This window comes from Pholcus phalangioides, unplaced genomic scaffold, assembly GCF_987345545.1.
Source record: "Pholcus phalangioides strain wild (caught in Gottingen) unplaced genomic scaffold, Ppha-v1.0 ptg000020l_1, whole genome shotgun sequence".
NCBI classification, from domain to species: Eukaryota; Metazoa; Arthropoda; class Arachnida; order Araneae; family Pholcidae; genus Pholcus; species Pholcus phalangioides.
The window spans coordinates 6420259-6445955 of NW_028301613.1; the positions used below are offsets into that span (position 1 = coordinate 6420259).

The 25697-nt window shown below is 43.4% G+C and overlaps 1 protein-coding gene across 1 annotated transcript; it reads left to right on the forward strand.

Moving 5' to 3' along the window:
- Positions 1-664: 664 nt before the first annotated feature.
- Positions 665-25697, forward strand: LOC149070867 (uncharacterized). Its single transcript, XM_089248587.1, has 4 exons — positions 665-1025; positions 7224-7973; positions 20324-20597; positions 24843-25697. The coding sequence occupies exons 1-4, from the start codon at positions 932-934 to the stop codon at positions 25222-25224; spliced, it is 1500 nt and encodes a 499-aa protein (XP_089104713.1). The 5' UTR covers positions 665-931; the 3' UTR covers positions 25225-25697.

Sequence of the window (25697 nt, forward strand, 5' to 3'; positions counted from 1 at the left end):
AAATTGGAGAGGAGGAGAAGCGGGTTGTGAATTCGAGGAAATAGTCAAGAAAACGGACTGTAATGGGAGAAAGGACGGCAAAATCTGTGTAACGCACCGCCCACAGGCGGAAAACCCATAAATGCGCCTCTGCACCACCACGTGATAATGGGGGGGGGGGGGAATATCTCACGAGAAAATGATTGTTTCACTGAGTAATCGATCAGGCAAAATCACTAAAAGAAAAACGTCTTCACATTGTGTATTATTATCCATTCACAGGGATAACGCGGGTCCGGTCCTAAGACTTCGGTTCCGCAACACCACCAAGATTGGTACCGCAAAAATGCCGCAATCGAAACGGCTTTCATAATGGATTCCCCCCCCCCTCTTCCCCCAGAATCGAGACAACGTAACGATGGCCATCATTCCGCTTCTTTTTAGGCTCAGCCTTTTTCTATGCAAACACTCCTTATTACACACCAGCCATCTTTCTTATTATTATTACCTGTCTTTCCTTGTTCCTTTTAAACTCTGCTTCTTTAATTCTGGAAGAAAGTGTAAAGAGTGGTCGATGCAAATAGAAAGAAAAGAAGAAGAAGCCATTGGCCGGTTGGCCTAGTTTTTGGTTTTTTTTTTTTTTAAAAAGAGAGCCTAACTAAACTTTCAATACGAGGAAGAAGCTGTGTTGGGAAAAATAGAAAAGAAAGTAAGACTAGGCCACATCGAGAGTCAATAGATACAAAGTCGACCATCAGTCCTTACGCAGACGACAGTTCGGACGGTACTAGTTACTGTCCACGTTCGTTCCCTCTGGTGGGGAAACAACAACAACTACTACTACTTCTTAGCATTTTCGCACCCTAGTACTCCCCCGCCTAACCCGAAGAAAGGGGGATAACACCAATATTACATAATATTTTCATGGGAAAATAGCTTAGATGACTGAATCATGATCGGGCTGAATGTGTTCACGCTGTTGCTGCTGAATATCGTACTGGCGTACGGATCCAATGAAGCCGAAGACACCTCGGGCATCGAAAAAGGTGAGTACCCTCCTATGTATGTGTACGTGTATATATATGTAATGTTTGGCTTTGGTTTCAAGGGCCCTAGAGGTACTGGGATTGATCACAAACTATTGGGGACCCCACGGCTCCCTTGGCCTTAGTTACAGTTCATCCCCGGTAGAGTAATCCAGTAGATATTCTGTATTTGTAAAAGCCGCTTCAACGCACTGGGAATAGGAACGCGACAATATCGCCAGCACGCCGCGACGCACACTTTGAGAACCACTGCTCTGATGGTTTGGATCTTGCCTCACATCTGAAATTCATCCGATGTTCGAAATTCCGCCGTTTAAAGTGCTGTTTGGTATCCATTATCAAAAAAAAACAGCGTGCATGATTATTTCTAATGGTGAACCTTATAAAGTATTGCATGTTTGATGCACGTTAGGGCCGAACGATGTTGCATAAGGCATAATTATTCGAACCACGTAACGTCGTTGCTTGACATACCGCACAGAGAAACAGTCACTGTTTGTTTATGAAAGGCATATTTAGGCCGGTGACAGTCACTGTTTGCTTACATAAAGCAGGTTTTAGGCACATAACCAGTCGTTGTTTGTTTACACAAGGCATAGTTGAGGCGCGTAACGGTCGTTGTTTGTTCGCATGAGGCACATTCGAGGTTCTGTTTACACAAAGAGTGTTGTAGGCTAGTAACGGTCGTTGTTTCTTTAAATAAAGCATATTTGAGGCCCGTAACGGTCTTTGTTCGCATAAGGCACATTCGAGGCTTGTAACAGTCGTTATTTGTTTACATCAAGTATGTTTTAGCACATAACCAGTCGTTTTTTCATTCCAGAAGGCATAGTTGGGGCACGTAAAGGTCGTTGCTTGCTCGCTTGAGTCACATTCGAGGCACTGTTTACACAAAGCTGTGTTGTAAGCTAGTAACGGTCGTTGTTTCTTTAATTAAAGCATAGTTGAGGCCGGTAACGGTCTCTGTTTGCTTGCATAATTTGAGGCCCGTAACTATCGTTGTTTGTTTGCTTGAGGAACATTCGAGGCTAATAAGGATCGTTGTTTGTTTACATAGATCAAATTTGAGGTGCGTAATGGTCTCAGGGCCGTCTTAAGAGCATCATGGGGCTCTTGTAACTCGGGCGAAGTGATTTTTCTGATGCCCCGTTTTAGCTAGGAATGCCCGCGCCTGCCAATTTACATGCTTGCTCTCGAAAATTTCAATCACATCTCATCTTTATGAGGTCCATCTCAGTGTTGGCGAATCCTGACGACATTTTACATATTATATATTACTAGGCAATCATGAACAGGACATTGCGAAAATATAATAATAACCTTTTCAATTAGAACATTACAATTCTACCTTTATTTATTCATTGAAAATACTTCGACACCGTGAATTGCACTAAACTCGATACAATTTATATTCATACATGGACACTCTCACTTCACCAAATTAAACACACAATAATTATACATATAGTTTGAATCACTCACCGTCATCTCGGGGCAAGGTTTCGAGGCCACCGGGGCCGTGCTCGGGCAGGCTCATACGTTAAGATGGCACTGAACGGTCTTTGTTTACATAAATTTAGGCTAGTTATGGCCACCGTTTGTTTACACAAGGCATTATTGAGGCACATAACGTTTTCTGTTTGTTTAATTAAAACATATTTTGGGCTAAGACCAGTCACCGTTTATTTACATAAGGCATAGTTGAAGCCCGTTAACGGTTGCTGTTTAATCACGTAAAGTATGTTTAGGCACGTAACGATTGTTGTTTGTTGGCATAAAGCATATTCAGGCCCGTAATATAGTCACTGTTCTTTAGCATAAAGCACATAATGGGCCCCCGTAACGATTGTCGTTTTTGTTTATACAAGTCACATCCAATAACTGTAACGATCACTGTTTGTTTGCATAATACACATTCGATGCCAGTATGGTCATTATTCGTTTATATAAGTCATATTTGAGGCTCGTTAATCGTCCCTTTTTGTTTGCATGAGCATATCTAGAACACGGTTTCACAACCTTTCAAGTCTGCGGGTCAGATATGCGGTGATTCTGCCACCATGGCTCCCGCCCCACCAAGGGGTAGGCTGACGAGGCTCCAGCCCTGGGGGCCCCGGGATGATTTTCATCATTTTTTTTGTTTTTCCACGCTATAAATTCATCATAAAGGGGCCCGTAAAAGGTCACGGCATAAGGGTCCTGCTTCAGGATGTGGGAGCCATGTCTACCACTCGTGGGCCAGAAACTTTGTTTATAGGGTGATCATGTGACCCCCCTACCTGAATTTTACGGAACATTCTCCTAATTTTGGTCGTCCCAGGGGGCGCGGTAGCCCGGTCGATAAGATGCTCGCCTAAAGTACCAAAGGATGTTTAGAGGTGTCGCGAGTTCGATACCCAGTTCGTCCTTGTCAGAAAACTTTCCTGACACAGGGGTACAACAAAAAACGGCGACTTGACCGCAGCAAAAATTGCTACCGCAGGGAGTCCCCCATCGAGGGGTTAGCGCACCAACCTCTCGATGAGTATGAAAAACAAGCCTGCCGTTCGGAATCGGCAATAAATTGTAGGTCCCGGTCTAATTAGCCCTCGTGTGCAGAAAATGACCGTGGTGCGACAAAAATGATCAAATGATCAAATTTGGTCGTCCCAACCCCCCCAACCTTTTCACAAAATGTCCCATGTTTCCAACAAGGCTTACTTGAATTACTTTAATCAAGAATGGAGATTATTTTTCGTGACATAAGTTAGCTCCTTCGACAATTTTCTGACTGTAATTGGCAATTTTAGTTGCCTTTGACAATTTTTTTTGGCTAAAATTTCCAACTCCATTCGCATATGACAATTTTTTTTTTTTTTTTTTTTGCGATAATTGGCGACACGGATACCAATTTCCCGTATTTCTATGAAGGAAATATGGTCAGAATAGGCTTTCGTCGTGTTTATATTGATAATTTTCTAACGGGAAAAACTTTCACGGGCCGGAGGTTGTGCACTCCCTGGTCTAGAACGTTTATTCAAGTCATAATTAAAGGAGGTTAATATACTAATATCAATACTACAATCAGAGCCAGTTGAGTAACTGATTGTGCCGCATATGCGCCACAATCTGGTTCATCCCACGGGATATCTCTCTCTCTCTCAAATCTATCTCGGTCAAGGCTAAGACAAGGACCTTCGAATGGCCAGTCCCCTTAATCCTAGATCATAGAAATCAATCTTATCTTCCGAACCAAAAACCCACCATGCATTCATTCATTTATTCAGAGAAATTCATCAAAAAGAATCTATCGAGGAACAATGGCCAGACCCACGTGGATAAAGATAGATAAGTATCGACGGGGGTTTCTTTTCTAGGAACAGGACCAAAACACGCTAAAAAAAAAATCAGCTCCGTTGATGCGTGCAAATGGAGTAATGACCGCCTTCAACTTATAAGGAAGTAATAAGTATACTTTTTTCGAAAAATAAAATTATACTTACAATAATAGTAATAATAATAGGATCATTTCTCTCTATTTTCCTTTCTTCCTCAAAGAAAAAGAAAGTTCTAGAAAGAAATTGAAAGCGCCATTTTTGTGGAACCTGTTCGTGATAACAATATAATTGAAAAGAGAAAACCCCCTGCTAGACTAAATTCTGGTTTCTGTATTTGGTACAAATACAGGTTATATCTATAGATAGATGCGTGTGTAATATACGTGCCTGGAGGCGTCACATGTTAACAGAAAAGTCTATATTATTACTATTATATTAGTGTTGAAGAAAAGAAAAAGTGACACCAGTGACCTTTTGGCAAGGCGTTCTATTTTCTGTCCCTCGGAAGAAAGTGTTTTAAGTGTTTTTTTCAATAAGGTTTTTCCACTTAAATTTTATTTGTACAGAAGCGTTTGGTAAGTGTTGCTACTTGGTTCGCCGCTAGATGGTGCTGCATTCGTTCAAGATCGGATGGCGTCGTATGGCTTCTTTTTAAGAGGATTTATCAAAAAAAAAAACGTACTATCCCACACTTTTAAAAAAGTTGGCTCTTCGAGAGAAATACCGGAAATTGGGATTCCAAATACGGGGCATCGCCAAAAATGATGCCAAAAAATATGGAAAATTGCCAAGTACTGCAAAAATCACAGAATTGTCGCCAATGGTGGGAAAGGAAGCACAACTGCAAATTTCAGTAGATTCAAATAAATTCCACTTGTTGTAAAGATGACACAATAAATTGTGACATCGATCATCATCATCAATAACCATTTTCAATCCACTGCTGGATGAAGGTCTCCGATAAATTTCAGAGGAGACCGCACCTTCTCTTGTGACATCAATATTCTTATTTATATTTCAATGGTAAAATATAATTTACGAGTTAAAAAAATAATTCCAATCTCTGATTTTAATTCAAGTAGGATTTGTTAAAAAAAAAAAACGGGAAAAAGAAGCGGGACATTTTTGCAAAAAAGTCGAGACGGCCACAAATACAGAAAAAACCGGCACTGTCCCGGGAAATACTGGACGTATGGTCACTCTATTTACAAGAGTTTTAATCCTATATTTTTTCCTCAACAAACGTTTGGTTGTTGTTGTTACTGAGCTCGGCGCCAGATGGCGCTGCATTCGTTCACGAGTAGTTGTAGATGTCGCTGCATTTCATTTACGAGTGTGTACAGCTACTTTTTTTGGGAAGAGGGAAGAGGCGGGATTTGTTGAAACGAAGTGTTATCGATTTTTAATAAGGCTATCCTCCTAAATTTCTTTGTTCAGAAGCGTTAGGTTTTTGCTGTTATTGTCTCGGCAACTAGATGGTGCTGAAGTCGTTTAAGAGTAGATAACATTATACGTCTTTTTTTGTAGGGGGAGTGATTTGTCGAAAGAAAGTGTCACACTCTTTTCATACATTTTTTGCTGCTACCTCGCTCGGTGCTAGCTGACGCTACTTTCGATTATTTAGAAATATACAACGTTATTATACGGCTCTTCCGTCGAAAGAAAGTGTTGTACTCTTAAAAATCTCTTTTTTTTTAAATTTTCTTATACATTTTTTTTGGGAAGCGTTTCGTGTTTTATTTTTTTTTTTTTTTTCCCCTGTTACTTGGTTTGACGCCAGATGGCGCTACTGATAAACGATAAGTATCGTTTATACGATACTTATCGTTTTTTTTTTTGGGTGGTGTACTTGTTGAAAGAAAATTTTCTTGAAAAATGTCAAGTTCGTAGTTTCGAAAGCCCAATGAGCTCTGGGGTGAAAATAATTTCTATGACGAACTTTTCTATCAAACTTGAAAAACGCTAGCCACTTCTAATTCAAAATCTTGCATGATATTTTAGACATTATTTTGTATTACACATGGTTTCGTTGACGTAAGAACTCTTAGTACGGCCCCAGGGCCGTAACTAAGTTTTTTGCCACCTGGGGCAAGCATGATTGTTCCGCCCCACAACTTCAAAATTGGATAATTTTATAACGATGTTCCTTGTTCCCATCTAAAATTACCACACCCCTGAATTTTGACACCCAGAGCAGTTGCCTCCCTGACCTGCCGTACCGGGTAGGTCCATTTTATGCGTTAAGATGTTCTACATGCATTTATGATGGTCATGCTCCCTCCCCCCCCCCCTCTTTAAAGCAAGATTTATAGCAAGTCTTCCTTCCCTAAACTGGTTTATGGTGGAGTTCTCGGGGGGCCTTTAGGTTAGACCCCTGCCACACCTGTGTGTGTGTACGAGGGAGGGCATGCATATACATATTGTAGAGGGCCGCAAAATGACAAGGTCTAGCTGTACGTATAGACTACATCGCACCCATAATAGAAGTCATCTTAATTCGGTAGTTACATGGGAGGATGATAAAACTTCGTTACGAACAAGATACGATGATAAAACTTCATTGCGCACCCGGAATCGGGCTCAGTCGATTAAATCAAGAGTGCCAACCCTTTTTTCGGGTAAAAAAGGGTCTCTGCCCATTGTCAGAAGAACAGTATCGATATCACAACAACATGTTCAGAAGGAAATTAGTGTACGATTAATATACTAATTTGCTTGAAGGGGATCCTAATTGAATGGGGTGTTTTATTGCGGTGTTGAATGGGTTTCGAGCAACGAGCACCCTTGAGGGAATCAGCACCTTGTTGCATCTTGTTTTGAGTGAAATGATTTGTATGCATGCAAAAGATCTAATTCGAATTCTTTCTTTTTTTTTTTGCAGTGAGTGATGTGACGATCCAGAGAGGCCAGACACTTCCAGAGGAGATGATGTCACACACGCTGTCCACGGTGCTCACCGCCAAGATGAACGAAGTGAGGAACGTGATACTGCACGGTCACCCCAAGAGCGACATCAGGCCGCTCGACCCATTCAAGTTGGACCCGTTGACCATAACCGTCCAGGAACCGAACGGTTTCGTGAACGTCACCCTCAACAAAGTGTCCATCAAGGGACTCGGCGAGTTCCAGCTCGGCAACATAGCGACGAACTGGCACGTGATGAGGACTTCCGTCCTCATGAAGTTCCCGGAAGTGACGGTCGAGGCTAGTTACAAGCTCAAGGGATACCTCAACCCCCCGTTCTCACAGTCGCTGTCGGACGAGGGACTCTTCGAGGCCGAGGTGGGTGACGCGAGCGCCACCTGGGTGGGAAAAGTCGAACCGCCGGGCGACTTGGGCGGTGGCAACGGCGACTCGACTTTCCTGTCGGTGAGCCAGGCGGCCATCAGGCTGTACTGGGAATCGATCACGTACGCGTTCAAGAGCTTCATCAGGAAGAACGAGGAGGCCATGTCACAGGCCAGGGACCTGCTGAGGGCCGTGAAGTCGGCCGTCATGGAGAAAGTCCAGAGGATCGTCGAGGACGGCCTCGAAGAAGCCCTGGCCAACGTGATGGGCAGATCCAAAGGATCTTGGTTCGAAATGTACCCGTACGTGCCACAAACGAAGTTGTTCGATCCCGAAGATGATGGTGAGTAATATATATGATTAATTAATTTACTTGAAAGTGTGCAGAACTGAATATCATTTATACTCTTGAAAATAACCATTTGAAGAAGAACATAACGCTTCAAAGAATACACATTGCATGATGGATCTCGTGGCTGATGCAGATCGCAGTTGGTGGATCAGCACGAGATTCAGACCGCAGCCTCTTGTGTGTTAACTCAAGATAATCTCATTCAGATGAGAATTTTTGCCTTCTGTTATCTCCAATAAAGAGTGTTCGCAATTTTTTGCAGTTTCTGTGAGGTAAATCAATATTCATGCAAATTGGAGCCTTATGTAAATTCCATTTTAAACGCGAATCACAACCTTATCTAAAGCACTGATTTAAGTCGTAGAACTTTAGTGTAAGGTGAATCATAGAATTCTATTACCTACCTTAGGTTCAGAAGAGTTCTGTTGGCTCAGGGCATTTTTTCAGTTGATATTTAGGTGAATTGGAGTTTAAGAATAATGTGGCCTTCTTTTAACCCCAGATTAAGATGATCTTTCTATCAGCTAGAAAGAGAGAGACACACAGGGCCTTCTTTTTATCAGATTCAGATGTGTTTTTGCTGTCTCAGATTCTTCTGTCACCTCGTATGAGGTATAATGAACATTTTAGTAGAGAAGAAACTCTTCTTTTCCCCCCATATTCAGACTATTGTTTATCAGGAAGCCAGATTAAGATGAGTACGTATAACGCAGCATTCTGTTACCTTAGATTAAGATGAGTACACCTGTCACGCAGCATTCTGTTACCTCAGATTAAGATGAGTACACCTGTCACGCAGCATTCTGTTACCTCAGATTAAGATGAGTACCTGTCACGCAGCATTCTGTTACCTCAGATTAAGATGAGTACCTGTCACGCAGCGCTCTGTTACCTCAGATTAAGGTGAGTACGTTTATAGTTTGAATGGAGTTGATCACAAGATGAGTGTCTTACAAGAAGCCTTGTGTTCCCGCTGATAATAATGAATTTCTGTTGGTTGATTCTTCTGCAGCTTTATGTGAGATAAATAAGACATTCGAGTACTGTATAGTGTGTGTCAGGTCCTCTTTTCCCCAAGATTAAGATGAGTACATATAACGCAGCATTCTGTTACCTTAGATTAAGATGAGTACACCTGTCGCGCAGCATTCTGTTACCTCAGATTAAGATGAGTACCTGTCACGCAGCATTCTGTTACCTCAGATTAAGATGAGTACACCTGTCACGCAGCATTCTGTTACCTCAGATTAAGATGAGTACACCTGTCACGCAGCATTCTGTTACCTCAGATTAAGATGAGTACACCTGTCACGCAGCATTCTGTTACCTCAGATTAAGATGAGTACCTGTCACGCAGCATTCTGTTACCTCAGATTAAGATGAGTACCTGTCACGCAGCGCTCTGTTACCTCAGATTAAGATGAGTACCTGTCACGCAGCGCTCTGTTACCTCAGATTAAGATGAGTACCTGTCACGCAGCGCTCTGTTACCTCAGATTAAGGTGAGTACGTTTATAGTTTGAATGGAGTTGATCACAAGATGAGTGTCTTACAAGAAGCCTTGTGTTCCCGCTGATAATAATGAATTTCTGTTGGTTGATTCTTCTGCAGCTTTATGTGAGATAAATAAGACATTTGAGTACTGTATAGTGTGTGTCAGGTCCTCTTTTCCCCAAGATTAAGATGAGTGTTTTTCAGGTGGTATTTTTTTCAGATTAATATAATGTTCTCTGTTGGCTCGGATTCCTTTCTGTCGCCTTTTGTGAGGTCAATTGAGCATTTGCGGGGGGGAGGGGGGGATGGGGTCTTCTGTGAATTGAAATTTAATTGAATCTGGCGTAACTAATTTTTGAATCGAAATGGAGCCTCGTTTTTCTCTTCCCCTCCCCCAAATTCTGTTAACTCAGATCAGAGGCAGTGATGCGCAGACAGCAGTAGGGTGGGGGGGGGCTGCGGTTGCCAGTCCCTCATTCAGGTGAGTTTTATCTTTCTGTCAGTTCATATGCAGACGAATAGTAGCCTTCTGTAGGCTCAGATTAAAGTGAATCTTGAAGCTGCAGCTTTTATCGATTAGTGTTTTGTGTTTTCTCTCAGTTCCAGATGAAAACCTCTCGGGAGCCGTCGATAAAAGCTTACAAACTGATGTTATTTTCTTAGATTTCTCAAAAGCTTGTGATAAAGTTCCCCACCACAAATTACTTCTCAAACTCCCTACACTCGGTTTGAATGTTCAGTTGCTCAATTGGGTGAGAGACTCCCTAAAATACCGCAAACAATATGTCCATTTCAACCACTACAACTCCCCATCGGCCGCCGTAAATTCTGGTACTCCAATTGTGCCGTTAGACTTTTAGCTGATGATTTCCTAATTACCGTTCCGTAAATCACGAGTCAGATCAAGAACTTCTTCAACATAATCGCAATACCACCTCTCAATGGTGCTCCACGTGGCAAATGCTGCTTAATATTGCTAAAGTGGTTCTCATGCGAGTTTCACATAAACTTTCACCTCTCGAATTTTCTTACCCTCTATCAATAACTCCACTATAACTAACTAACTCCCCCACACAGATCCGTGCTTGCCTCGGTGTCATCATTTCAGCAGACCTGCTCTGGAACAAACAAATCGATTATATCTACCAGAAACGTCTCGATAAATTCTTCTTCCTCCGCCGCAACTTCAAGCATTCTACTCGCGATGTCAGACTCCTCTGTTACCAAACCTCGCATCTGCTGCAGTTTCTTCACCAGCGATAGATGGGATACTATTGGGCTCTCGAATAGAAATCATTTGACTCTTAGATCGTTTCTGTTTCTTCAGCGACCTATATTTTTCTTGTTCTCTCCTATGCAACTGAAATTTGGGAACCCCCTACACTACTAGCAATATCCAGAAATCGTAATAAATACAAAATTAATCCTCCCACTTTATCCACGACAGTTGGTCCTTCTTTTGCATCTATTTCCGAACTAAAGCGGTGAGCTTCATCTCCTCCCCTCTAAGTCAAGCATCTTCAACACGGTGCCCCCTGAAGTGCCCAGAGTGCTCTGTCCTCGCGAGCATTTGATCACCGTTCCAATCGAACACATTGTAAAAATTGCGTTCAAAGATCGAAATCATCTTGATTTGATATGCATTCGTGTGTCAAACTTGCCTTAAGGGTGCTGTTCTTTTAGTGATGAATATAGGCAGTGCTCGCGACTAAATGAAAAGGTTCAAGACCTCTGCTCTAAGTGCTCACCGTCTTTTTCTCTCGATTAACCTTGCTTTTTTAAAATTCTCTATGGACATCTAAATTTCGATACTTCCGGTATTTTATCTCCTGTGGCGACAGCGTCCACCACTGGATGGCGCTGTCCACATAATAGGTAAAAGAGCGTGCCTGCACGATGGAGGAACTGGACTTGCGTTTTGCGGCTCAAACCAGTCACGCGGTCCGCTCGTTCTTGTAGGTTCTGCAAGTTTAATTGGTATAATAAATGTTAATTATCTATGAATTGCGAAGGAAGTGTTTGTCTTCAACTGCCACATTCCTTCTACAATATATATCTCTAGCAGACTTGACCATCCACATAAGAGATGAACCCTATCTCTGCTTCCACCCCGACTGCTTTCAATTTAGTTTCTTTCCCCCCATACCATAGCTAACTACTACTTCACCAAACACCAACTCTGGCCATATTGCAATTTACTGCCATTAGTGAGATGGGTTGGAAGTGAAGGCGCTGTCTATCGGTGGTCGCCTCGAGTTCGTTAGGGAAAATATCTTATCTATATCCTCCCTTGGGTTCGAACCAGGGACCCTGACAACAACCTTCACGATGGTAGACGAGCATCTTCCCATCATGCCACTCGGGCACCACCATAGCTAACTGGAATTTATTACTCTCCCTCCACTGTCGTTGATTCAATCACGCCCTCTACATTTTCGAAAAATGTAAAACATTACTTCCGTCACCATCAATCGAATTCTCCTGTGTAGGTCTCTCGGCCAGCATTATCTCCTCCTTTTTCTCCAGCGTGACTTCATTAACCGCTTACAGTCAAACCTCGTTAGTGCGTCACCCGGTTAACACGTCACTCCGCTTAACGGGTCACGTTTTGGAAGTCCCAATTTTCCTCAGGCAGGAATTGGCGCACTCCGTTTAACGAGTCACTCCGCTTACTAAGTCATATTTTTGCTCTCCCAAGAGTGACTCATTAACGAGGTTTGACTGTATATCCCTCTTTGAGACAGAGTGGGAGCCATATTCTGGTTTGGTGGTGGTGGCGGCCAGCTTTATTGTATACATAAATAAATATATGTAATATATTAAAACTATATCATAAAAAACATAAAAAACTATCGTAATATAAACCCCCGTCAGCCTTTTCACACACAATGTTTTGGTGATTGGGACTTTCTTTTTCGTGATTTCCTTCGGTGATTTATTTTTCAACCCGTTCATATGTGTGATGGGAGACCAAATTCGACGTATACCAAGAGGAAGTTGTCTGCCATTGAAGACACTTAATGGAAAGTGAAAACATGCGTCGTCACGCTCAGCAGAGCGTAAAACGCTGAACTGCGAACGTTTCGCGCATCGATGCCCTCTCCTAACAAGCTTTATTCGATATCGAATAACATTCGTCTTTTTTCGCATCATCGATGTGGCAACTGTGATTAATACGGAAAAAAAAATTTAGGATGCCAAGGATGAGTTTTGTTCTGAAGAAGAACGGTCCTGAATAGGTTTATAATGTTTATCAGACTTTTCTGAGACTTAATTACCCCCCCCCCCCAACTCCCTGTGGAATGACGCACTACGTGAAATCAGAAAATTTTACGTCATCCTTAGGGCATCTATACCGATTTTCTAGCCACCATAATGACTTGGCACCTGGGTTTCGTCAGTGTCCTGTGTTACTGGATTCAAAAGTAAGAGTCAGACGCACCAACCAGTCAGAGCTTCATCCACAGAGAAGAACGTATAACATGAAACGATAATTTCCCTGTATTTTTCCGCTATTAACTTTATTGTGTTTCCGTCAACACCCTGGTATGGTGTAAACTCGGTCAGAACGGCACCGCTAAAATATTTTGCACCTTTTCTTTTACGTTGTTTTTTTTAATATTCTGACGTTTATATACGAACTACGGCACAACAGAACGACAGGTCGGACCACAGCATCTAAGCAGCCTTCATGCTGCTTTAGTGATCTTCCCGTTGAGCATGAGAGAATTACTAATTCCACGTTTGCAATTTCAAACCCACGTCTGACTCGGACGTTCAAGGAACGCCATCTCGTGGCTGAGCTTGCACATCAAAATCTAAGTAGAAACACGTCCATTTTTCGAAATTTTTCAAGATTCTATTTCATATTAATGTTGGGGCCATGGGGAAGGAGACGTAATCATTTGTATCCAACTCAATGGAGAAGAGAAAAGATGCCATTTAGATAGACTTCTGCCATTACCGAAACTAGGCAGGTGCACCCGCACAGGGCCCACTTGGAAGGCAGCAGGGACTGAATGCAAATTCTTACACAGGGCACATGGCTAGTTACGGCACTGCCTTCTGTTACTCCACATTAAGAAGATGAGTGTCTGTTTTACCGCAGATTAAGATAAATGTCTGTCGGGTAGCCTTCTGTCTCTCCAGATTAAGATAAGTCTCTCTAAAATAATCTTCTTTTACTCCAGATTTGGATGACTGTGTATCAGACAGTGAAGCGAGGTGTCTCCGGTTCTTCCATGTTTAAAAAGTAGTTTTCTGTTCAGTTTACGATGAATGCCTATCGGGAAGCTTCGCCAGATCAGCGTGAGTAAATATCAGCGTAGTATCAAGTAGCTTTTTTGTCTCGTCAGATCAGGACGATTGTCTATTATATTAGGCGGCAGCCTTTTGTCCCTAGATTAAGCTCAATCACAACAAAGTAACCTCCAGATTACGTTGAGGGTTTTCAAAGCAACGTTCAGTTTCACCTGATTAACATAAGTCTCTATCAAATAGCTTTCTGTCTCTCCAGATCAAGATGAAGCCTTCCGTTGCTCCAGATTACATTGAGCGTCTGCAAGGCGACCTTTTGTTTTTCCAGGTTAAGATGAGACTCTATCGTGTAGTTTTCTGTCTCTTCAGATTAAGACGAGTTTCTACAAAGTAGCCTTCTGTTACTCCAGATTACGTTGAGTACCCACAAGGTGACCCTGTGTTTCTCCACAGGTTAAGATGAGTCTCTCTCTCTCTCTCTCTCTCTCTCTCTCTCTCTCTCTCTTCAGATTAAGACGAGTTTCTACAAAGTAGCCTTCTTTTACTTCAGATTACGTTGAGTACCCACAAGGTGACCCTGTGTTTCTCCACAGGTTAAGATGAGTCTCTCTCTCTCTCTCTCTCTCTCTCTCTCTCTCTCTCTCTCTCTTCAGATTAAGACGAGTTTCTACAAAGTAGCCTTCTGTTACTCCAGATTACGTTGAGTACCCACAAGGTGACCCTGTGTTTCTCCACAGGTTAAGATGAGTCTCTCTCTCTCTCTCTCTCTCTCTCTCTCTCTCTCTCTCTCTTCAGATTAAGACGAGTTTCTACAAAGTAGCCTTCTGTTACTCCAGATTACGTTGAGTACCCATAAGGTGACCCTGTGTTTCTCCACAGGTTAAGATGAGTCTCTCTCTCTCTCTTCAGATTAAGACGAGTTTCTACAAAGTAGCCTTCTTTTACTTCAGATTACGTTGAGTACCCACAAGGTGACCCTGTGTTTCTCCACAGGTTAAGATGAGTCTCTCTCTCTCTCTCTCTCTCTCTCTCTCTCTCTCTCTTCAGATTAAGACGAGTTTCTACAAAGTAGCCTTCTGTTACTCCAGATTACGTTGAGTACCCATAAGGTGACCCTGTGTTTCTCCACAGGTTAAGATGAGTCTCTCTCTCTCTCTTCAGATTAAGACGAGTTTCTACAAAGTAGCCACTGGTTAAGATGAGTCTATCATGTAGCCTTCTTCAAGGGCGGCTCGTGTGGGGGGGGGGGCGTGCCGTCGTGCCTCCCTTGAAAGTTTCAAGTCATTAATTTAATTATTCAAACGGATTTGGTACCAACTTAATAGCATTGATTTTCTTTAATGAATTTGTTACATTAGAGAAAAGAAATATTTTGAAAAGGCACTGATAAAAAAAGTATCCCATAAAGTACAGGTCATATGGTCAAGGTTCGGCGGCGCTTTCCATGGAAAGATATATATATTCTTTCCTCTTTAGTAAGCTGACCATATTTCTTCGAGAGAAATACGGGAAATTTGGATTCCAAATACGGGACATTTCCAATTATCGCCAAAAATGACGCCGAAACCGAACAAAGTCGCCAAATATTCTTTTAATAACGGAAAAATCACAATGGCGGGAAATGCAGCATTACTGCTAATTGCAGTGGATTAAAACGAATTCCACGAAATAAAACGTTCAACAAGACAAATGTGGGAGATTAGTGTTCTTATTTATAGTTGTAATTAATCATAACATAATTATGAGATGAAAAATAATTCGCAATAATGGCGCAATGTGTGCGTCATTTTGTGTCTGTCTTTGTGTTTTTCTTCGTTCTCGTGAGTTTTACTTTGCGTGTCTTCAATAAAGAATAAAAATCCAAGTAGGCGTCATGTAAAAAATCGGGATGCTTTTGCCAAGAAGTCGGGAAGGCCAGAAAAAGAAAGAAAACCGGGACAGTCCCGGGAAATATGGGACGTATGGTCACTCTACTCTTTAGGCGCTTTCCATCGTGCGGTCAAACTGTAGTAGCCCACATGTACTCAGGGCCGGAACTAGGGGGGGGGGGGCAGAGAGCGTGATTGCCCCATGCTGAAAAATTTAGGGGGGGGGGTGGAAAGTTTTGGGGGGAGGGGTGTAACAGAGAACGCCATTGTGTAAAATTATCGAATTTTAAATTGGTGGGGGCAGCAGAATTCCTAGTTTCAGCTCTACATGTATTTGACTACATATCACCGATAGATGGCGGTATATTTTTGGAAATCTGTGTTCCTCAAAACATCCGACCACGAGCCGCCACGTCTTCTGTTACTCTATAGATCATTGTTTCCCAACCTTTTTCATCCCATCGCCCCCTTCTTCAGAAATTTTTTTCTGCAATCTAACCCATAGGATCCTATGTTATACCCGGAGCCCCCTCCATCGCCCCCAAGGGGGCGTTAACGCCCACGTTGGGAATCACTGCTCTAGATTATCTTGAGTCAAGGCACGCGACCTTCTGTTTCTCCAGATGAAGAGTCTCCACAAAGTAGCTTTTTTGTCTCCTCAGATTAAGACAAGTATCTATTAGTTTTTCTTTCTTCATTGAGATAAATTTCTGTCGGCACATTCTTCTGTCGTGTAAATAAGACATAATAAATGCTATCTCTGGGGAACCCCCGTATGGCGAATCATATTCGCCGGGCCGGGGTAAGTTACTCTTATAAATAAGACATTTCGATCGAGTGGAGCCTCCTCTTCACTCCAGATTAAGAAGCGTTCCTATCAGACAGACTGACATAACCGCTCAGAGAGACCATCTTGGGATGGTTTGGGCTAGGGTGACCATATTTCCTCAAAAGAGATACGGGAAATTGGGATTCCAAATACGGGAAAATACGGGACATTTCCAGTTATCGCCAAAAATGACGCCAAAACCGAACAAAGTCGCCAAATATCGTCAACAAAAATCACAATGGCGGGAAATGCAGCATTACTGCTAATTGCAGTGGATTAAAATGAATTCCACGAAAAAAAAAAAAAAAAAAAAAAAAACGTTCACTAAGACGAATGTGGGAGATCAATATTCTCATTTATAGTTGTAATGATCGTAATATAATTTATAAGTTGAAAATAATTTCAATCTTTGACGTCAATAAAGAATAGCAATTCGAGTAGGCTTCGTGCAAAATACGGGAAAAACCGGGACACTTTTGCTAAAAAGTCGGGACAGCCAAAAAAACAGAAAGTATCGGGACTGTCCCGGGAAATACGGGACGTATGGTCACCCTAGTTTGGGCTCTTTCCCAAAGAGATGGACGGTCTCGGAGAGCAGAGTGTCTATCAGAAAGTTTTCCGGTAGTATCGAGTAAACTAGCCTGTAGGTGAAGGGGGGGATGTATAATCATTTCTACCCAACCAAAACAGAAAGGAAAATGGCGCCTTTTGTCTTCCGTTTGTTGTGAAACATACACACACTCCACGTGGCGACATCCAGCTCCAATGTCTTTGTACAGGGCCATCCTTAGTATGTAATCTACAAACACTTTTGCAGATAGAATCGTTTATTTCTGGATTTTTTTCGAAATATTTCCAGCCATTGTATCGCTGCCATAAGAGGAAAGGGGGGGGAGGAAGAGTCTGGGGTCCCTCAGGAAAATAAGAGGGAAAATGGCGTCATTTTCGATGGAATAACAGCAAGTTATAACGGGGAAATGATCGTATCGTATCTCATTATGTAATTTCTTAATACCCAACTTCCCTCTGCGTTATGTCACTTGCGAACGAGGATAATTCCCAACAGTGCTGTGATCTAACAATCGATTGTTGAATGACGAGGATGAGCGGACATGTCACAAAGGAGGTCAAGTTTAAGTTTCTCTCTCACCCTCTTTTCCGTTATCTTCCTTCACTGACTTTTGTCATGGAGTGACCTATTCTAGAAATGATGCTGGACCAATGATGTGACCAATGTCACCAGGAAAACAATGGACTCTTCTTCCCTGTCTGTTGTCCTACGAATATAAAATGGAGCTGCACGCCCGAGACACAAAAACGAAAGTTTTATGTCTCTCTTGCCACCGCTGCCGTGTTTGAGAAGAGCTTCTATTTGGACACCATGGACACCTAACGAAGTTTATAACTCCACAAGAAATCTGAGGATATTGCAGATGATTTCGGAGGTATCGTGTGTAACCCAGTGATTCTAAAAAACTTTGGCATCCGCCGCTACCTTGACCAATAAGTCACTCACAGATGGCTCCCCCCGTCACCCTAGTGATCATTTTACTTCCGTAACTTGGATTTTTATGGGGGAGGGGGGCAACCTTCCTTTCACCTTCCCCCTTCGCTGTAAAATTCGTAATCGGGGGAGGGGGATATCTAATGATTGTGTAAAACTTTTTTGGGAGCTTTAGTGCTTGGCCAGGGGCCCATAATGCTGTTAAGATGACCTTTGTTCTAATATCATATATCAATAATAGCTAATATTTATATCACGCTTCCCCCCCCCCTTCCCACAAGGGCAACAACTGACAGAGCTTTAGTCTTGGGGGGGGGGGGGGTTTCGAGACTATTCTAATCATTTTTTTGTTTTTCAGCTATAAATTCACTTGATATGGGTCCCGTCAAACATTCCAGCCTAGGGGCCGGTCAGCAGGATCTAGGGAGCCACGGGCGCGGCCCCAACTAGATACTTTGTCACTTAGGCCAAGCGTGAATTTCAGCGCCTCTTGCGTGTAGAAGAAGCAATTGAAGGATGAATTCGACGCCCCTTCTGGTCCAGCGCCTGCGGCACCAGACCCGCCTGCTTTCCCCTAGTTGCGGCCCTGACCATGAGTCATACATCTGCCGCTCTCAAGGCAGCAACAGTAGTACAAGTAGGCGGGTATACAGTGAGACCCCTCTCATGACGGACACCTCCCGTTGACGGACACTTCGTTGGAATTGCGCGTGAACGGGCCTCAATGTATTTAAATATACATTAACGGACACTCCTCGTTAACGGACAAAACTTTCGGTCACATGGGCGTATGTTATCGAGAGGGGACTCAGCTGCATCTCCAATTTCTATTTTGGATCACTTTTCCTTCGATCATTTTGCAAGCGCAGATCAATATCCTCGACTCGATTTTTTGTCCTGTCCGCCACGAGAAGGGCCTTCCTTGGCCATGTCCTGTGCTTTTCAAAGATCCGGTGAACAATTTTCGCTACGGTTAAATAGCGTAGTAGGTACTTTCAGTTCAGTAATTTGGAGTGTTATTTTGGCGATTCGCATACGGAACTTAGGGAGCAAACGTGGATCCAGGGCAATGTGTCGGGAGAGGGCAAAATGTCTAAGTTCGTTGAATCATCCAGTATTTTACGATCAAATTTTCCCATATTATTCGGCTTTCAGGAGGGGCGGTCGTTTCTCACCTGGATCCGCGCCTGAGCGAAGGCAGACATCTTCAGCTACGAATGATCTTGAGCTTCGAATGGAGTGAAGACAAATATCTTTAACTGCGAATAGAACGAAGACAAGCATCCTCATATTCGAATGGAACGAAGGCAGGCATATTCAGCTTCAAATGGAGCGAAGGCAGATATCTTCAGCTACGAATGGTGCGAAGACAGGCGTCTTGAGCTGCGAGTGGTGCGCAGATAGACGTCTTGAGCTTCGAATAGAGCGAAGACAGACAATCTCAGCTGCGAAGACAGACAATCTCAGCTGCGAAGACAGACAATCTCAGCTGCGAAGACAGACATCTTGAGCTTCGAATGGAGCTAAAGCAGACATCCTCAGCAGCGAATGAAGCCGAGACAGATATCTTCAGCTGCGAATGGTGCGAAGACAGACATCCTCAGCTGCAAAAGGAAGCCAAGGTGGATATCTTTAGCTACGAGTGATGCGAAGACAGACATCTTCAGCCAGAGCCGTAACTGGGATTATTGCTGAACGGGGCAAATATAATTTTTCCACCACCCCACGACTTTAAAATTCGATAATTTTATAACAGTGTTTTTGTTACCACCAAAAACAGCCGCCCCCCTAAATTCTACCTCCTTGGGCAGTTGCCTCCCCTCCCCTCCCCTCCCCCCCTAGTTGCGGCCTTGTCTTACGCGGCGAATGGAGCTGAAGCAGGCGGATCCAGGGCGATGTGTTGGAGAGAAGCGACTTATTGTATAGGTGCATGAGATCGTCCCGCATTTCACGAGACAGACTTATTTACCTCTCGGGAGGGGCAATTGCACCCATCGCTCCCCCTCTGGATCCGTCCGTGCTTGGTAGGGAGGCAACACTAGGAGAAAACACACACATCTTAATGGGAAATGGCCACGTGGCCTCTTCTTGTCATGGTCGTCCATTAGAAGGCTGCCTCATCTCGTAACGATGATGAAGAAAATGATAACCCCTCCCCCACCCATGGTGGGCTGACAAGGCTCCAGGGGCCCGGGACAATGTTCACAATTTTTTTCCTTTTTCATGCTATAAATTCATCATAAAGGGGCCCGCAAAAGATCTCAGCTTAGGGGCCATGCCCCCACCCCTAATGTTATTTTCAGGATACCTTTGAATACTTTGGATATTTCGGTAATCAATTACTTGTTATGATGAATTGAGTTGTTTTCTTCTTTTTTGTTTCACACAGAAGGTGGAAGTCCGGTCCACCACGAGTATCATCACCATCACTCTATCCACAAGAGGCAGGTTCCGTGCAACAACGGGGAGGAGCTCGACGATTACGTCGACACCCTTCTGAGGTTCGGCCGACGTCTGCTGAGGTTCCAGGAGCCCCTGCCGTTCCCGAACACGACCGTCAAGATCGACGACATGTTCACCGTGTTCATGTACAACGGGGGCGTGCGAGGCGCTTCCAACATCAACAGGAAGAAGAGCGCTTACGTCAGGTGTACGAATACGAGGTACGTTTGTGTGCGTGTCAGTACGTACGTAACATTTTCATGTCATCGTGTAGAGACGCATTTATGTGGGCCACAACGAATTTCGCCGCCCTTTTCTCCCATTTTCTGGTCTAATTTTATTGGCTACCCTATCCTCGAATTCGGCCCCCTGTGATATAACCCGCTTTTCCCACACCCCTCCTGCATGCAGTCTTAAGAGCATCATAAGCTCCCTGGGCCAAATGATTTTTCTGAGACCCTACCAGACAAATTCTCGAAAATCTCAACCAGATATCATTTTTGTGGGGGGCCCCCTTTTCTCTTGAGGCCCCCGGGTCGTGCCCGGGTAGTCCCATGCCTTAAGACCGCACTGCCTGCATGCACTCTTTTTTGGTCACTCCCATGCTCACTCACTCTTTTAGACATTCACATGCTTTCATGCTGTGACTCTCATGTCACTCTCTCTCTCTTCTAGTCATTCATATGACATGTTTTCATGCTGTTAAGTATGTAGAGTAGTTAAGTGCGCGGACCGCTTAAGTGACCAGGGGTGCTGTTGCAGATCACTGAATTGTACCACGGCGCAGTTCCAGATCGTTCGAGCAGCCCGCGGCACATTTATAAATCACTTTTCGGTAAGTGGCGCTAAAAGTTGCCGTTGTAGTTAGTAAATACAGGGTGGGCAAAAGAGGTAGTAGAGTCCGTAGAACAGGGTGGTATTCCGTAGAAACTTTAAAAATGAATAAGGGTTGTGGATTAGGAGCGCAAATTCCTATAACCGTCTCATTTGCATATTTCCTACCAAAGTCGCTCATACCAGCGCCACCTATCGGCTGTTTTTCGAGTTATTTTTTCCTGTATTAAAAAATTCCCGTGACCTAGCGATACTAACCCTGCAAACCGTTTTTTATTTCGGTTGTTTTTCGGTTTTTATGAATTTTTAAAATTTCTACGAACTTTTTGCCCACCCTGTACTTTAAAAAGCCTTTCTTTTTCCTGTGGAGGGGTCATGATACGTTTGGGGGCCCTCAAAGAATGCTTCGGTCCCCCGGGTGCTCAACTAAGTGAGACGACATCACTTTGTTTTCTCTTCTCATGGTGACGAGCAGGCGCTCACTCCTCTCCCTCCAAAAGCCGGATGATGTGGGAAAAATATGTTTGTCCCGTAAAATACGGGACGATCCTAATAACTTACACAAATTACTGGTGAACTCGTGAAATTCTCTCAAAAGATGCCGTCTCTCTGTTTCTCAACCCCGCCACACTTTCATTATAGCCAAACCCTACGAGTCATCGGAGAAGCCAGGGGCCCTCGTGCCACCGGTAAGTACAGGGTGTTCCAGGGATACGATCTACTGCTGTTCAACGGCGAGTTCGATGCCACTATCGACGAGGCGGTGGCGCTGATCCAGGTGACGCAGACCATGGTCGGGGATAACGAGTACAGGACTTCGCTGGACATGCTCAAGATCCTGAAACTCGGCAAGATCACCACCAGGCTCAGAGGGCTCGGGAGTCTGACTTCTGCGGCGGCCATGCTCAGCAACTACGTCATCAATCAGGACAAGAAGGCCCTGATACCCATCGCCGAAGCCTCGGCTCTGGTCACCGCCCGGCAGATGCTCAATAACATCACGATACCACTCTTCTCCATCGTCTAGTTTTCAACGGCACCCGCAAAACAAAAGCTTGGACCGACTCGTTCAGGTTTAGCCTTGGCGACATTAGAGATTAATATTCACGTTCCTTGAAGTCTCCGAGTGAACGCCACGCCAACAAAAGTGGGCGAAGAAACTCCATTACCCACCAATAGCCAAAATTTTTTGGCCATCGTCACACATTAGACTCATTTATTTATTGAAAGATGAACAAAACATAGTCTATATTCATTAAATGCCAAACATTAAATTATTTGTGATTTTATTGGTCATTGCTGAGTTCATTTCGTGCCAATTTTCTTACGATATTATCGTAACTTTACTCGGAAGTCCGTCAAAACCAATGAAATTGGAGCTGAGGTGTGTCTTATTATGAACCCGCCCCTTTTACTGACACGTCATGGATACCGTATCAATGAAGTCAGAAGAAAAAAGGTGGGGCTTAACTCACATCTGGTCATTCTAACACCGTATATATGAAGGCAGGGTCACAAAATAAGGGCTGACGCACTGGAATCGGTACCAGCTGACGTCATCGCCGTCGCAGAGCCGGTTAATTGCCATTGGTATTTGTATTGTACTGTACGGTATTGTGTTCCTCTGGTATTTCAAGGTCGTGCTTTAGTTAAGAAGTATTGGAGCAGTGACGTCACGCACCTGATCCGAGGCAGCGCCCACTGAGCCGAGGTGGAAAGAGCAACTTCAAAGAGAATATAGCCCATACAGCCCTTACTATTTATTAATTCTTACTATTAAAACAGCCCTTACAACACTACGTGTACTCGTCAGAGGACTCATCTGGCTTTTGCGCGTGCTCATCTGCCACACTCCCATACTACTGCTACGTCGAGATTTGGCTCAGAGGACAGTCAAAACGTTGCCAAGGCATCGTTTCCAAAAGAACACCACTGCCAGCATCAGTATAGTTTCCCGAAGGAGAGATATGGACTAGGCAATGACACGTGATTTCTGATTAATCCAGGCTAAAGCTGTGACGTTAGTATTATCGCTACAGCTATAGCTTTTCCCTACGTCTCTTTTTTTAACGATAAGTCGTCACAGAAAACTGGTTTTCCCACTCTAAGATGTGGGACGATGATTCCGCTCGGTATATTCCATCCTTGAACGAGCGCCCAAGTGTTAAGACGTCTCGTCTTCCCTCATGAGGATAGTCAGGTCCACGAGTTCGATCCCGAGGAAGAACATAGACAACAAGTTCTTTCCCTACCGGACTTGAGGCGACCACCGACAGATGGCGCCTTAATTTTCGATCCAACTCGATTTGTAGTAAATTTTTGTGCGGCGATATGGACGGGTGGGCGCTCGAGCACCCATGGTAATTTCTGGAACTGGTCCGAGCACCCTTCGAGAATTGATTCAGAAATCAAACTTTCCTACATGAAACTCAAGACGAGCACCTACAGGTTCGAAACACTTCCGATGCTCTTGGCTGCCCGAGACATACAGATGGTGCCGAGCCTTGTTCAGGTGACTGATTTCAGCATCTCGCCTGCTGATGCTTCAGCTCATTTGATGAGTTCCGTGTTGCTGGGATGTCGCCAATTTTTGGGAGCACGTGGACTTATGTTGGCGACGTATAAGACTTTCCGAATGAACCCCCCCTTGATGAAAAAAACAGAGTTGATTTTGTCCTAGGAAAAAAGGGAATTCTCTGAGATTGCTAATACATTTTCTTGAGAATCAGTTTTTGTCGCCAAGTTGAAAGTCTATTTCAAAGATGCAAAAATAACGCGGGAGTTGTCAAACGACAGAAATTTGATGCAACTGTTCTTTTTAGGACCGCTTTTATCTAAAAATAAAGAATATTTAAGTCCGCGGGGTCCGCAGAAAACCACTGCAAGAACTCCCCACCCCACCCTCATTATAAACAGAAAATGAAGAGGGCGTGGATAACTGACATCGAAACTAAAGGGGGTGTGGCTAATCGAAACGAAAATCATATGGGCGTGGTTAATTGACGTCACGCTCTTTTTCCGGCTACTACCTGAGTCAATCAGGAAGTTCTTGTTGAATTACTGTTAATTGGAGACACATACATCGACCTTAACGCCATCTAGTTGAGGATAAGACGGAACAGCAAAATCATTAACGTGTTTTATCTTTCCCATAAGAAATATTCAATCGGTTGTGAAATATCAATCGATTTGATTGGAAACGCCACGGTTCGTTACGCTCCATTTAAACGCTAAACCGGGGGTTAATGGCGACCCTGCGTCCGACCAATTGTCACGCTCTAATTAATAATTAAATTCAAATTTAAAATCAATTATTTTTAATAATTTGTTGAAAAAAAAATTATTGATTGCAATTTAAAAGTTGGCACCACACACCTTTATCGTCATGCTCTGAATATGTATGTAGACTGAACACATCAAGAAACATTACCATCTTCCCATATGACGTAATTTGTTCTATTGTTCTGTTATTCCATTGTTCTATGGAAACGCCATTTCCCAGCCAAGTTTGGCGTTATTTTATTTTTCGTTTTATTGTTCGCTGTTGAATGCTCAATGTCCTTCGATTTAGCAACTAGGATCTTTTCTTAACATTTTAATTAGAATTTTTTTTTTCCTCTGTTTTCTTGCAGCACAACCCTAGGTCTCGTGGTCCAGCTGGAGAACCTAAGAGTCAACGCCAAGTACAGGGTCCTCCAGGACTACCGGCTGCTGCTGTTCAACGGCGAGGCGGACGTCCGCATAAGGGAGGTCGTGGTGCTCGTCCAGCTCACCCAGTTCGAGAAGGACGGCGAAACTCGCCAGAGGTTGGACAGGTTGAAAATCTGGAAGCTCGGTAGGGTCACCGTCAGACTCAGGGGGCTCGGGAACCTGACGTCGGCCCTCGCGATGCTTCTCACCTATCAGATCAACGAGGACCCTAAGGCTGTGATACCTGTCGCTGAGGCACAGGTGACTCACGTGATCAGGCAGCAGCTGAACAACATCACCATTCCCATATTCTCCATCATCTGAGTTCGTTTCTTTTCCGAGAAAGGAAACTGTGGGTTTTCTTTGGCGACAATTCATCTTTCTATTCGCCAAAGTTTACACAATTTTGTGAAATGATGGAATTTCACAATAGAGGCCAATTCAGCTAACGTGTGTGTGTGTGTGTATGCTTCTGTTCTGTGAATGGATCTCTATCTCATCATCACCAAGAGACTCGAAATCTTTCAGATCATCGAGCGATATCTCGCCAAATAGCACATCTCCTAAATCGTGTTATATGTGAGTCCACAGGATTCTGAGCCAAAATAGCAAACTTCGTGTGCGTATCTGAAACCTAAAAATAGCAATTTTGTGTCTGATAATCACATGTGTACATGTTTCATCCATTTTTGGCGTGATTTTGTGTAAATTTTCTGACGTTTTGTACAAATGTAAATTCCTCATTGGATTTCGATTGTTCGGATTTGAAGTATTAAAGGTATTTCTTGAACTTTCAA